Source organism: Parasteatoda tepidariorum, chromosome 5 (genome assembly GCF_043381705.1).
Source record: "Parasteatoda tepidariorum isolate YZ-2023 chromosome 5, CAS_Ptep_4.0, whole genome shotgun sequence".
NCBI classification, from domain to species: domain Eukaryota; kingdom Metazoa; phylum Arthropoda; class Arachnida; order Araneae; family Theridiidae; genus Parasteatoda; species Parasteatoda tepidariorum.
Window position 1 is genome coordinate 23,944,366 of NC_092208.1, and position 12,447 is coordinate 23,956,812.

The 12,447-nt window shown below is 28.8% G+C and overlaps 2 protein-coding genes across 4 annotated transcripts; one reads left to right on the forward strand and one right to left on the reverse strand.

Moving 5' to 3' along the window:
- Window positions 1-1,549: 1,549 nt before the first annotated feature.
- On the reverse strand, window positions 1,550-4,656 carry LOC139425686 (zinc finger protein 665-like). The gene is made up of 2 exons (XM_071181195.1): window positions 4,540-4,656; window positions 1,550-3,141 (listed from the first exon to the last, which is right to left on the reverse strand). The coding sequence occupies exon 2, from the start codon at window positions 2,966-2,968 to the stop codon at window positions 1,811-1,813; it is 1,158 nt and encodes a 385-aa protein (XP_071037296.1). The 5' UTR covers window positions 2,969-3,141; window positions 4,540-4,656; the 3' UTR covers window positions 1,550-1,810.
- Window positions 4,657-4,777: 121 nt separating this feature from the next.
- On the forward strand, window positions 4,778-11,819 carry LOC107451300 (zinc finger protein ZFP2). Of its 3 annotated transcripts, none has more exons than XM_016067352.3 (2): window positions 4,778-5,089; window positions 6,298-11,819. In XM_016067352.3, the coding sequence occupies exon 2, from the start codon at window positions 6,772-6,774 to the stop codon at window positions 7,624-7,626; it is 855 nt and encodes a 284-aa protein (XP_015922838.1). In that variant the 5' UTR covers window positions 4,778-5,089; window positions 6,298-6,771; the 3' UTR covers window positions 7,627-11,819. The 3 variants fall into 3 exon arrangements, with proteins under 3 accessions (XP_015922838.1, XP_042906702.1, XP_042906703.1); XM_043050768.2 differs by having other exon boundaries at window positions 4,778-5,021; XM_043050769.2 differs by lacking the exon at window positions 4,778-5,089 and adding an exon at window positions 5,138-6,210.
- The last annotated feature ends 628 nt before the right edge of the window (window positions 11,820-12,447 follow it).

Below are 12,447 nucleotides of genomic sequence, written 5' to 3' on the forward strand. Positions count from 1 at the left end.
GGTTCCATTATATAGAATTGGGGTGGTAAAAATTATTAAAAAATCACAATGCTACTAAATAGTAAGATTTTAAGATAACTTTTTCTAAAAACCACAGATTTGTTGGTGTTATTTACTAAAGATTAAATTTTTTTAACAATTTTGTCCCTAATAGTTAATCTATTATAGCTAATAAAATTAGAATAAATTTCAAATTGATCCTTGCACTGCTAATATTCATTTTACTGTGAATTATGTCAGAATCATATTTGAAATTATATGTTTTTATTTGGTTTTTATTAATAAATGGATATTGTGTTCAAGATCTGCTTATATATATTTTCGGAGAGAATATTTCCTGAATATGATTATTATAGGATATCAAATACAAGTGTACTAAAATTTTATATTTCAGTTAGTTTTAGTTCAAAAAATAATTAGTCTAATAAATTATAAATTAAAAACATTCTCTGATTAGATGTTGAACAAAAACTAAGGTATTATTTAACAATATAATAGAAAATAACATAACAAAAACAGTTATCTGTAAAAAGACACAATATTCTTTAGATAGGTTGTAATACAATTATTTTAAAACTTAAATTGAATTTATGTATACTCTCAAATTTTTTTATGCCAATATGACAATTTTCTAAAAAAATATTTTGATTTTTATTGAAATTAGGTATTTCATTTGGTTACCTTGAAAGATTTTAATGCTAAGGGGAAAAATTCCTAAAAACCGTTTTATAGCTAAAACAACTGAGCAATTTTTTTTACAAAATTTAATAAACTTTGAATATCCATGAATAACCCAATTAGTAGTAAATAAAGGGCAAAATTATGAAATTTTTCAACTTTCCAGCTGGATCATTTTTAACAGTGTCCACATTTTAATGCATGGGTAATTTTTCAGNATTTTACAGCTAAAACAACTGAGCAATTTTTTTTTTTATAAAATTTATTTGAATATCCATGAATAACCCAATTAGTAGTAAATAAAGGGCAAAATTATGAAATTTTTCAACTTTCCAGCTAGATCATTTTTAACAGTGTCCACATTTTAATGCATTCGTAATTTTTCAAAGAATTTTAACAATTGAAAAAAAAAAAACTGTTGATATTAATATATAAAATTATTCTTTTAAATATTTGTTGTTCAAAGCAAAATTCTGTCTGCAGGCTAAGATATGTCGAATTGGAAAAGATTTGGAGCATTAATATGTCTGTTTTCTAGCAGTTTTGAGCACACCTATAATGAACTGTTACAGATTTTTTAAACAATAATTGCTCAAGAATGCTTACTTTAGTTCAGACTGAGGAACAGGTTTTTAGAATTGAAGCATGGTACGGAACAATTTTTTGACTGTTGTGTGGCAAAATTTACACTAGAGATAATTTGCAAGCTTAATTAGACTCTCTAAAATTTACAAGAATGATCTTTTAGCTGCATACATAAATACAATTATTAATTTTTAAAAAATGTTCATTACATCTAAGAAAGTTTTTTCATCAGAACAAATGAGATAATGCTTAATTAGGTGATTTGTAATAAATGTAACAAATAAAATACAAAAAAATAATTTTACTAAACTTAATCAATTAAAATTATTCAATTAAAAATTATTTTATACGATGAATACAAATGCATATGCAATTTCTTATAATAAAAAAATCTTATTCAATGTGGTAAATTAATATTTTTTACAAGTATGAATATGGCTACAAGTTCATTTTTAATTCATATATTATTTAAAAAACAACAACGCTTTTCACCAGTATGAAGACTGTGAATCTATAAACTATAGTACATTCTCTAAAAAAATTTGCTTCATGTTTCACCAGCATGGACAGCACTATGGATAGTTAAATCATATTTTCTTGAAAATCTTTTATTACATATCTCACAAGAAAATGGCTTTTCACCCGTATGAACAAGGGTGTGGGTAACAAGATGGCTCCTCGAAGAAAAAGTTTTACCACACAAATTGCAAGAATAGGGTTTTTCACCTGTATGTATACGTCTGTGGATAGTTAATTGATATTTTCTTGAAAAATTCTTATTGCATACAGCACAGGAAAAAGGTTTTTCACCAGTATGAACATAATTATGAGTTATCAAACTAGCTTTCTGTGTAAAACTCTTATTACATATGCTGCAAGAAAAACGCTTTTCACCAGTGTGAATAAGGCAATGAGTTGTAAGAATACTTTTCTGTGAAAAGCTTGCATTACATACATTGCAGGTAAAAGGTTTTTCACCAGTATGAACTAAGTTATGGGCAGTTAATCGATATTTATGTGAGAATCTCTTATTACATATGTTACAAGAAAAGGGTTTCACATCAGAATGAAGAATATTATGAGCTGTTAAATGATGCTTATGAGAAAAACTTACATTACATATAGTACAAGTATATTGCATTTCCCCAGTATGACGAAAACTGTGGGCAGTTAATTTATATTTCATAGCAAACCTTTTATTACAAATATTACAAGCATAAGGCTTATAATTTGTATGAACAACCATATGTTTAGTTAAATTGGACTTTTGAGTATAACTCTTAGTACATAGGTTACAACGATAAGGCTTTTCACCAGTATGAACAACGACGTGTTTAGCTAAATTAGATCGTTGTGAAAAACTCTTATTACATATGTTACAGGCAAAAGATTTTTCACTAGTTTGAGAGCTATTGTTCGATGTTAACGCAGTCATTTCTGAAACATCTTCATTAGACATGTCACAAAAATCAGGTTTTTCACTAGCAGGAGAAAAGTTGTTGGTAGTTAATATACCAGTGTGCAAAAAACCTTCATTAGATGTAGATATATCATAAAAATCAGGTTCTTCACTAGTTTCATTGGAAGTTAATGTACTTGTGAGAGAAAAATCCTCACCACTCATATCATAAACATCAGAATTTTCCATGTTATGAGAAAAATTGTGGGTATCTAATGTACTAGTATGTGAACCTTCATTGCTCATGTCACAAAAATTAGGTTTTTTTACCAGTTGGAGGAGATGTATTGGTGGTTAGTGTAATTGTGCGTGAAAAGTCTTGATCACTCATGGCATCAACATGAGGGTTTTTACCAGTTGTACTAATTTACATGCATGTGAAGAACATTTACTGCTTATGTCGCAAAAATCAGTTTCATCTACAAGAAAAATCATTTGCAATTGAAAACAATGTTTAATAAACAAAGGATTATTTCAATATTAATTGATGCTATAAGTCATCAAAATTTTACACATTTTTAAATTGTACATTAATCTTCAAATTTCATAGAAATAATAAAAACTCCTTATCAGGTAAGAGAAAATGTGCCCATTAAACAAAATGAAGACAATTCGTTCATTCTTTTTCTGAGCCATGTTAGACTATTTAATTTTTAATGTTTGTTATTAGGATCGTAGGGCAGCATTAGGGTCGAAATTCAATTACGTAAGATTAATTAGTAACTAATGATATGATTACAGCACAATTTTGGTAAAAATAATTGCATGAAGGGAGCATTTAATATTGTGACTGAAAATTGGGTCACAAATTATATTAATAGGTTGAGAAACACTTCTATAAGTGCAATCATATACCTGCTTATAGTAATCTTTTCTCACAGTGCATAATTTTACTAAAGAATTTTTATATATATATATATATATATTCATAAATCAACAGAGCTTAACTTGTGATCTGACTTATCACTCATGAATAAATTTCCAAAATTTACATTTTAAAAACTTAAAAAGTACAATAACTTAATCTTAAAAAAGAAACAGTGGTCATTTTTAAAATCTACATTAATCCAACTTTAAAAAAAGTAGCACACATTTTTGAAAGAGACAATAGTTTGAAAATATGATGGATGTCTTCAACATGAATATTAGTTTAACTTTAGAAAAGACAAAGGAGTTTTTTTCTTTTTTTACAAAAAAATAGACATTATCTAAACCTTAGTAAAAACAGTTGAACACTTTCAAAGTAAACAACTAAACCTTAATATAAATAAGAAATAGCAACTAACTATTAGAAAAGACAAAAGAAATTTTCAAAGGCAGTAGGTTTGTCAGTTTCATTATATGTTTGAAGGGAGCAAATTCAATATTTCATCAATAGTTTTGACATTCAAGGGTATGACTCATTTGAGTAAACTGTATCAGCTGTTGCTGAAGACAGTAAAAAATATAAAATATTCATAACATAAAAAATATTAAAAAGCTTTCATAATACAAATAACATAAGAAAAGGATTCGTAATAAAGGAAGAAAAAACTGACCTAAATGTTATTTTAAAAAAAAGACACTGAATTTTTAAAAAGGTTTTTAACATTATTCAGCAAAATACCCTTTATGCTAAAAAAAAAATCACAGAGGACCAAATCAAAGGGTATAACTCACAGCTCGTTCAAAAATAAATAAAAATCGCAAGTTTAAAATCCATTTGCCGTCTCGGCAATTTTAGTTGAAGCGACAGATCACGATATAAAAATATTTCAATATTTTCTCGATATTATTAGTTGCAGTACCTAATATTTAAATTCACAAAAAATACTTACGTTTAAAACTAAATTAAATACAAATTGTCAGTTCTTTCAACTACAAGAACTATGTGTAGTTTAAAGAATAGTATATTTTTTAAAATAAATAACTAATCTACGAATTTATTATGATAATCATATAAATAAAAGAGGATCTACTCGCTCGCTTGTAATCTTTACTTTGTTAACTACAGAGTAAAATGAAGAATTCTTTGGCTCAACTAGGTAAAACAATCAAAACATACGACAGAAATAGGCAGCCGGAAATAAAATAAGATATAAAAACAAACTTTTTTTTCTTGATAAGATTATTGTTATGATAGTTTACTGATTGTTATGATAGTTTACTTACATTGTTGTCAATTTTTTTTATTGATTTGAGCTAATATTTTAAGAAACATTGTTCTTAAAATAGTTGAGAGATTTATATTTGTATAAAATTAAAAGGAAAGTACCTAAAGTGCTTAGTATTACTAGATGATAGGAAAAGAGTTAAAAAGGTACTTTTAAAGAAACCTTTTTTTTAATACAATTAACTGAGAATGAATCGTAATTTAGTCATAAATAAGTAAGTAGTATTATCCACTTTGTAAGTGAAATTGAAGTATTTTATTTATGTGGAAAAAGAACTCATTCAGAGTTATTATTTAATAAGTTAAAATAAATTCGTTGTATGATATGCTCGATTTTTAAAAACGCTGTTTTGCATATATAATGAATGAACGCTAGGTATTGGATATATGTTGCAATATTGGTATTGGGTAGCATTTATAGAAACTTTGATTCATAAATGTCCCTGTTAAAAGTTTTATTTTATTTTTTAAGATATACCATATGTTCAAATGAATTTATTGAAATTACTCTTTTGCTGTGATTTTTTACCAATTTTCATCTATATTTTGTGATTTTTTTCTTTTCTCTAACGTCAATGAAGATGGCTGTTAATGTAATGTTAGAGTAGAAATTGGTGTTCCAGAGTCACTTTTAAAACTTTTGACTGTACACAATAGCCTTTGTGCTAATATGTTTGTTTTAACTTAACTGTGTTTTATGTACATTCTGAGCAAGCCATGACTGTCACTCATCTAGATACATGTTATGAATCAAATTACAACATTGAAAAACATTGGAGAGCCCATTGCTTAAGGACCTTATTTGGTCAATTGCCTGGCTAGAATTTTGGACATTGCTGCTTCGTGAATATGCTATTTTAGACAATGTAATCTTAGTTTCAATTTTTTTCACTAGTAAAATATGCAGATTTCGGAAATAGGTCAAAAATTTGATTAATTATCAATTCTATTTGGAGGGTAATTCTGCATTGTAGCAATCATGAAACCTTTTATACTATTGTTGTCATCAGAAAGAGCTTCCATTGAAATTTTAGCACTCAAACTTAAGAAATTTTAAGTTAAAATAAATGTCTCCTTGTAATTATAGTACAATTAAAAATTCCGCTTGTAACAGTAAACTTATTGATGTTATTTGCCGCAGAGTTTCAAGCAAAATTTGAATGTTCCAGTAAGTCAAAATTTTGAATGAGAGTATCTGACTTTTGGGAAATTATTGAGAAAATTCTTGGTATAGTCATCAGGGAGTTCCTGAAACTTCAATATTCATTCAGCTTAGAGGTTCAGTTGAATTTTGACTATTAGAGCTATTAGAATGTGAATGGAATTTTGAATAAATGTAAATTAATATCTCTTAACTATTCTATTATTTTTCCTTAATCTATTCTATTTTTATCTTAACTTATATGATTTCTATCTCTTTTAGATCTTCATCAAGGAACTTGCATCACTGTTCTAAAAGCAAATTATAAATAAAAACCAAATTTATTGTCTAATAATCAACTCCTTATTTGTGCCTTAAACAGTTGAGAGCATATTGTCGTACGTTCATTTATCCCTTTATTTTGACGTGTAAATACCGATCATTTAAGAAATTTCTTTTGTCATTTGCTTGCAACAATAGACGTTATGCATTTTAAAGGAATCAACAGTTTTTTTTATTATTATTATTTATTTATTTTTTTAATGATACTTTATGATATCCTACAATAATATACACCTTAGATATTTTTTTATAATTATTTAACTACTTATCTCTGGCATATCTGGGAAAATAAAAATAAAATTTTAATATCATACTTATTAGGACAAAGATAAATGTTGTTGCATAGAAAATTGTTTATAAGATTATATGCAAGTACATGTATGAGAAATTTCTTTATTGTGTATTTTATGTAAAATGAACCTTTCAACTGAGAAAGATTTGCCTGACCTCTGTAATGTTCCTACCATTGCAAAAAGTTATTCTTGTAGTATATGTGATAAGACTCTTTCTTCAAAGTCTAATCTAATAGCACATGTACGTGTTCATACTGGGGAGAAACCTTACTCTTGCAATGTATGTAATAAGAGTTTTTCCTATAAGCAATCTCTAACTCATCACAGTCGTGCTCATACTGGTGAGCAACCTTATTCTTGTAGTGTATGTGATCGACGTTTTTCAAAGAAATATTATCTGACAGTCCACAGTCGTACTCATACTGGTGAGAAAAATTATACTTGTAATATATGTAATAAGAGTTTTTTCAATAAGAAATATTTAACTGATCACAATCGTGTTCATACTGGCGAAAAACCTTTTTCTTGTAAAATATGTAGTATGCGCTTTTCACAGAAATGTCATTTACGTGGCCACAATCGTGTTCATACTAGTGAGAAACCTTATTCTTGTAGTATATGTAATAAAAGTTTCTCCTTTAAAAAATGTCTAGTTGAACACAGTAGTGTTCATACTGGTGAGAAACCTTTTTCTTGTGATATATGTAATAAGCGTTTTTCAAAAAAACATCATTTGAAACTCCACAGTCATGTTCATACTGGTGAGAAACCTTATTCCTGTACTATATGTAATAAGAGTTTTTCCATTAAAAGAGTTCTAACTGAGCACCATCGCGTTCATACTGGTGAAAAACCTTATTCTTGTAGCGTATGTAATAAAACATTTTCGCAGAGAGTTACCCTGACTAGACACAGTAATATTCATGCTAGTGAGAAAGTTTTGTCCACACTATCGACAGATTCTGACATAAAATAAAAAATTAAATCTTGTCAAGAAAAAAATTATGCTATATGATAGTCAAGCAGCAAAAAAACTATGCTATCTAATTTATTCAAGTCTAAATCAACTGATATAAAACACACATTTGAGATTTTCTATGATAGCTGCCTTTATAAAATATGTTAAAAATCTTCATGCATGTTTAGATCACAGTGCAGTTATTTAAAAAAAAACAATGCTAGAAAGAGCAAGGCATGCATTTGAATCACTAAAAAACCAGTTAAATTGTCGAATATGATTGTTATGCTTCCAATATGTTAAAATTGCCTTTGATTTGCTTCCTTTAAACTTTTGCTTTTATTTAGGCATTGCACTTTTCCTGATAAGTTCGGATTCCGAATTTTGAGATTTTCGGCATTTATGTATCTGTATAGTCGAGGGTAAAATGAATGTGCCTCTTGATTTTGAAACATAAAAAGTGGCTTCTGATAAGGAAAAATGAATTTATTTCTGAAACAATTTATTTTAGATGCTATATTGACTCTGTCAAGGTTTTAAGGGCCATTCTCATCCACATAATATATTTGTCTTATCTCATAACATGTGTACATTTCTGCATAAGGAGTTTAATATAAAACCAAGAGATATGTAAGATAAATCTGTGTATCATAAAAAAATAAAATTAAAAAAATGAATGGAAAAATTAAAATTGAGTGTCTCAAAATATTTAGAGTGGAATTAAATGTATAGTCAGTCTGACAGTCCCCTGAAATGCATTTTTTTTTAAAGTGAAAATGTAGTGATTGCTGAAATGAGTAAGTGTCCACTACACACAATTTATAATTTTTTTTTTTAATTATACAAAATAAGTTTTTTATATAATTGAATGCTTCATTTTACTTTGCAATAATCTAAAAGAATTAGTTATAATTCGTAAACAATAAAACTAATTAATTCGTAATAATATCATTTATATTTACATACAGACAGGAAAATGAATTGATTGAAGAACTAGCCTTAAGTGAAAAATAATATTCTGAAATATTAAAAAAAAGAGAAAAATAAGGTAAGGTTAAGTTTTAATTAAATGTGTTATCGCTAAAGTGTAGAAATGAGTTATTCTACAGATTATCTTACTAAGATGGTCTATAAAAAGGTTTTAAAAAAAGCGCTTCATTTCTCAAATAACCTAAGTAATCTACGAACTAAAATAGGTAATCTACACATTACAAATCAAGCACTCGTTAAAGTGAAAAGAAAATCTTTGCTGAAAGAACAGCAACGTTTCTGCATGCTTGAATTAGCATAATATTATATATTTACTATCGCTATCTAACAAATAAAGTTACAACAATCAACACATTAATTAGTATATAGAATCATTAAAAACTATCATACAAAGAATCAAATGATTTGAAATATTAATGTAATTTAGAGGATTAGCATAATGTCGTTTGTTAATTTTTCACTATCCAAAGAATCAAGTCAATAAATGCAATCAACGAATTAGTTTATAATCTGAGAGAAACAAACTTCTGAACTTTAACTATACGAAAACCGTAGATGCGCACTTTACCAAGGTTAATTGCCGGGTGGGGAATCTTGATTTCACATTTAAGGGGATTATTCTAATGTTTGCAGATTAGTTTGGTAATGAGCACATCAATGACTTTCGAGCTTAGTGGTAACATACAATAGAGAGGAAAAGTTTTGAGACTGTATGTTTTTCTGTTCCATTTTTTTCTGTGAGCGAAATTTCTTAATGATGTAAACTAGTAATTTGTAAATTTTGCCATACTATTTAGAGGAGAAATTAATATTAGACTTGAAAATTTTTATTTTAACAAACACCAAATGAAGAATTGAGATCAAAAGTTTTTTGACAATTCAGTTTTTCTAAGCTTCTATTGAAATGAATGATTTTAAGCTTAAAAAATATTTCAAGTTTTTAGTACTACTTCGTTGCATATCCTTTCGCTGCGATGACGGGAACACACCATCTAAACATGGAATTAATGAGGCCTTCTGAATGGACTTAGGTTAGGAATTTTCGCCCATTCCGACTGAAAACCCTGAAAAAGTTCTGCACTTTAAAAATGCTTCCGTGCCCCGACTTTTCTTTCGATAACTTCCCAAAGGTGTTCTATTGAATTCGGGTCATGTGATTGACTGTGCCAGTTCTAAGTTTTAACCTTCAAAGCTGTAAAACAACTTGCTACAATTTTAGAGATGTACTTAGGATCATTATTTTGCTAAAACATCTGTCCACGAGGTATCTTTTTATGAGCATAAGTAAGGTATCATGTAAACCTCTAAAAAAAATGTATAAACATATTTTATTTTCCATGGATTTGCACGAGGAGATCACGTATTATGATGGAAAATTCCCCAGGCCATTACTCTGAACTGCTTCAGTGTTAGCCGCTGATACCAGGGTTCTTTTCTGGTGCCTTTTGGGCAGCGAATAAAACGTCAGCCATCTCTTCCAAACAAATTGAATTAATCACTTCAAAGGAGCTTCCAATCCTTAGTAGTCCTTGCTTGTTTGTGCTCCATTGCAAATTTCAATCAGATCGACATTATTCTTTGTCCGAATGAGAGTTTTTCCAGGAATCCGTGTACACAATTCAACTGCATTCAGGCGACGTCTTATGGTGCGTTTACTCACAGTGAGTCCATGTTCGGTGACTATTTCCTTGCATACTGATTACCGCACTTGTTTGGTTCATCAACCAACTTTCTTCGGACTAACCCGTCCTGAATTTGAATCGTTTTTCTTGGGGCTCCTGATCTTGGAAAATCGTCTCCACTTTTCCCATCCTTCCTCTTCGTTACTATGTGGCCAACAATTGATTTTGGAATTCCAAACTTGGTGGCGATAGCAAATATCAAAATTTTTTTTCTCAGAATCTTTAATAATAAAAAGACGTACTTTTCCCTGTTTTCATATTGAAGATAAAATAAACACCAATTCTTTCACTTAGGAAATAGAATTCTAATGCTTATTAAAATTAAGCTAATGAGTTTCGAACACAACGACACGGCTGTAAGTTTTAGTTTCGCCTACAACAACCCAGCTGAATGATTTCCCAGCCTTATACAAAGTGTCGCATTCTTGAACAGTGGTTACCAACTGGCGGCCCGTGGGCCACATCCGGCTTGCGAAGCCTTTTTTTGTGGCCCGTGAACTAAAATATATTAGTTGTCATTTTTTAGGGCAATTTTCGTAAAAAATCTGTATGGATTAAAAATACTTTTCTTTCGTTAAAAAAAAACCTAATTTCTTTGTTTCTGTAAAATTTAACATACCAACGGTGCAAAAAAAAAAATTCTTCTCGGGTAAAAATCTACTTTTTATTTTAATTCGTATTTCAATACTTTTGTTTTGTACAACTTGATAAAAATCTGACAGTAATATTTAATGTTCCTTCAAACATAAAAGAGTCCTATTTAAAATTTTGATAAAGTTGCTGCCCCCGCCATTTGACTGGTGTTTTTAATTGCGGCCCCCGGCCTCATGTAAGTTGGAAACCCCTGTTCTTGAACATTCTAGGAGCGTAAGAGTACGTAAAGCTAATTTTCATATCTGCTCCAAGTTTTCGAAATTATAAAACCATTTACATAAAACTTGTATAGAAAGAAAATATCAGAATCGTTATTTAAAAGGCTGGGACTGGAGTCAAACTAAATCTATATATTTTGCGTGGAATTCCTCTGCTCTAACCACTGAGCAATAGGAGCACTCTTGTGTGAAAAATTATCCCATATACTATTTAAGTTAATTATTAAAAATTTCAATTTTCCAAATTCTCGTTTGGTGTTTATTACAATAAAAATTTTCAAGTCTTACTAGTTGCTCCCCTAGTAAGATGATTAAGGCTACTAGTTACTAAATTACGTCATTAAAAAATTTTGCTTACTGTATGCTTTTTTCAAAGGATAACTAAATTTAAATCATATCAATGAGGAAATTTTATTTTGAAGTTTATGTAAGTTAGGATATTGAATTATCATATCTCGTTTGAAATGGATCCCTGAAAAAAGAAAGTCATACCTTTAAAAAAAAGCATTGCTGCCTGCATTTAACTATTTGCCAGCAACAAAGTAAATAAAATATAATTATTATCTGCTGCATATTATGTATTAAAAAACTGTTTTTTGTATTATCCAAATATATCTGTCTTGTTAATAATATTTTATTAATTATAATAAAAAGTTTTGTTACCTAATTTTGCCTGTATGTTTATTTTTTTTAAAGCGTAATATTTCAAAAAATAAAAATTTTTGTAAAACAAAATTCTCAACCTACCACTATATTATTGAAAACTATCTGTTGTTTAGTCATCATATTAAGTTCTTTCTCTCAAAAAAAGTGCGCCTGCTCAAATACGACAGTTTTCTATTTCACTGTCAAAATGTTTATGTTAGAGATACAAAAAATTTTTTTTTGTTTTTAACAATTTAAAAATTAGTAGCTTTCTACTATTACGATATTATTTTTTTATGATAATGCATTTTGTTGCTGTTTAAGTGAGCAAAACGAAAAAAGGTTCTAAGGAAGAAATTATTATTCCAGTATCAATACAGAACAGCGAGAAATGAAAACTTCAACTATTTTTAGAAATTCTGCGGACACATCAAAAGAATATGCCTTTTGTTGACCATATGCTTATCGTGCCTCCGTATTTTTCTTTTCAGTGCAAAGTTATTGGAATCAACGTTCAGCTCGCCTACCAATGAGGTGGCTCAGGTTTGAATCCCATCAGCAATGGATGGTCGAAACGAATTCTGCACCCGGCTCACACCGATAACCGTGCTGACGTAAAATATCCATAAAAGTAGAGGAATCGCGGGTTA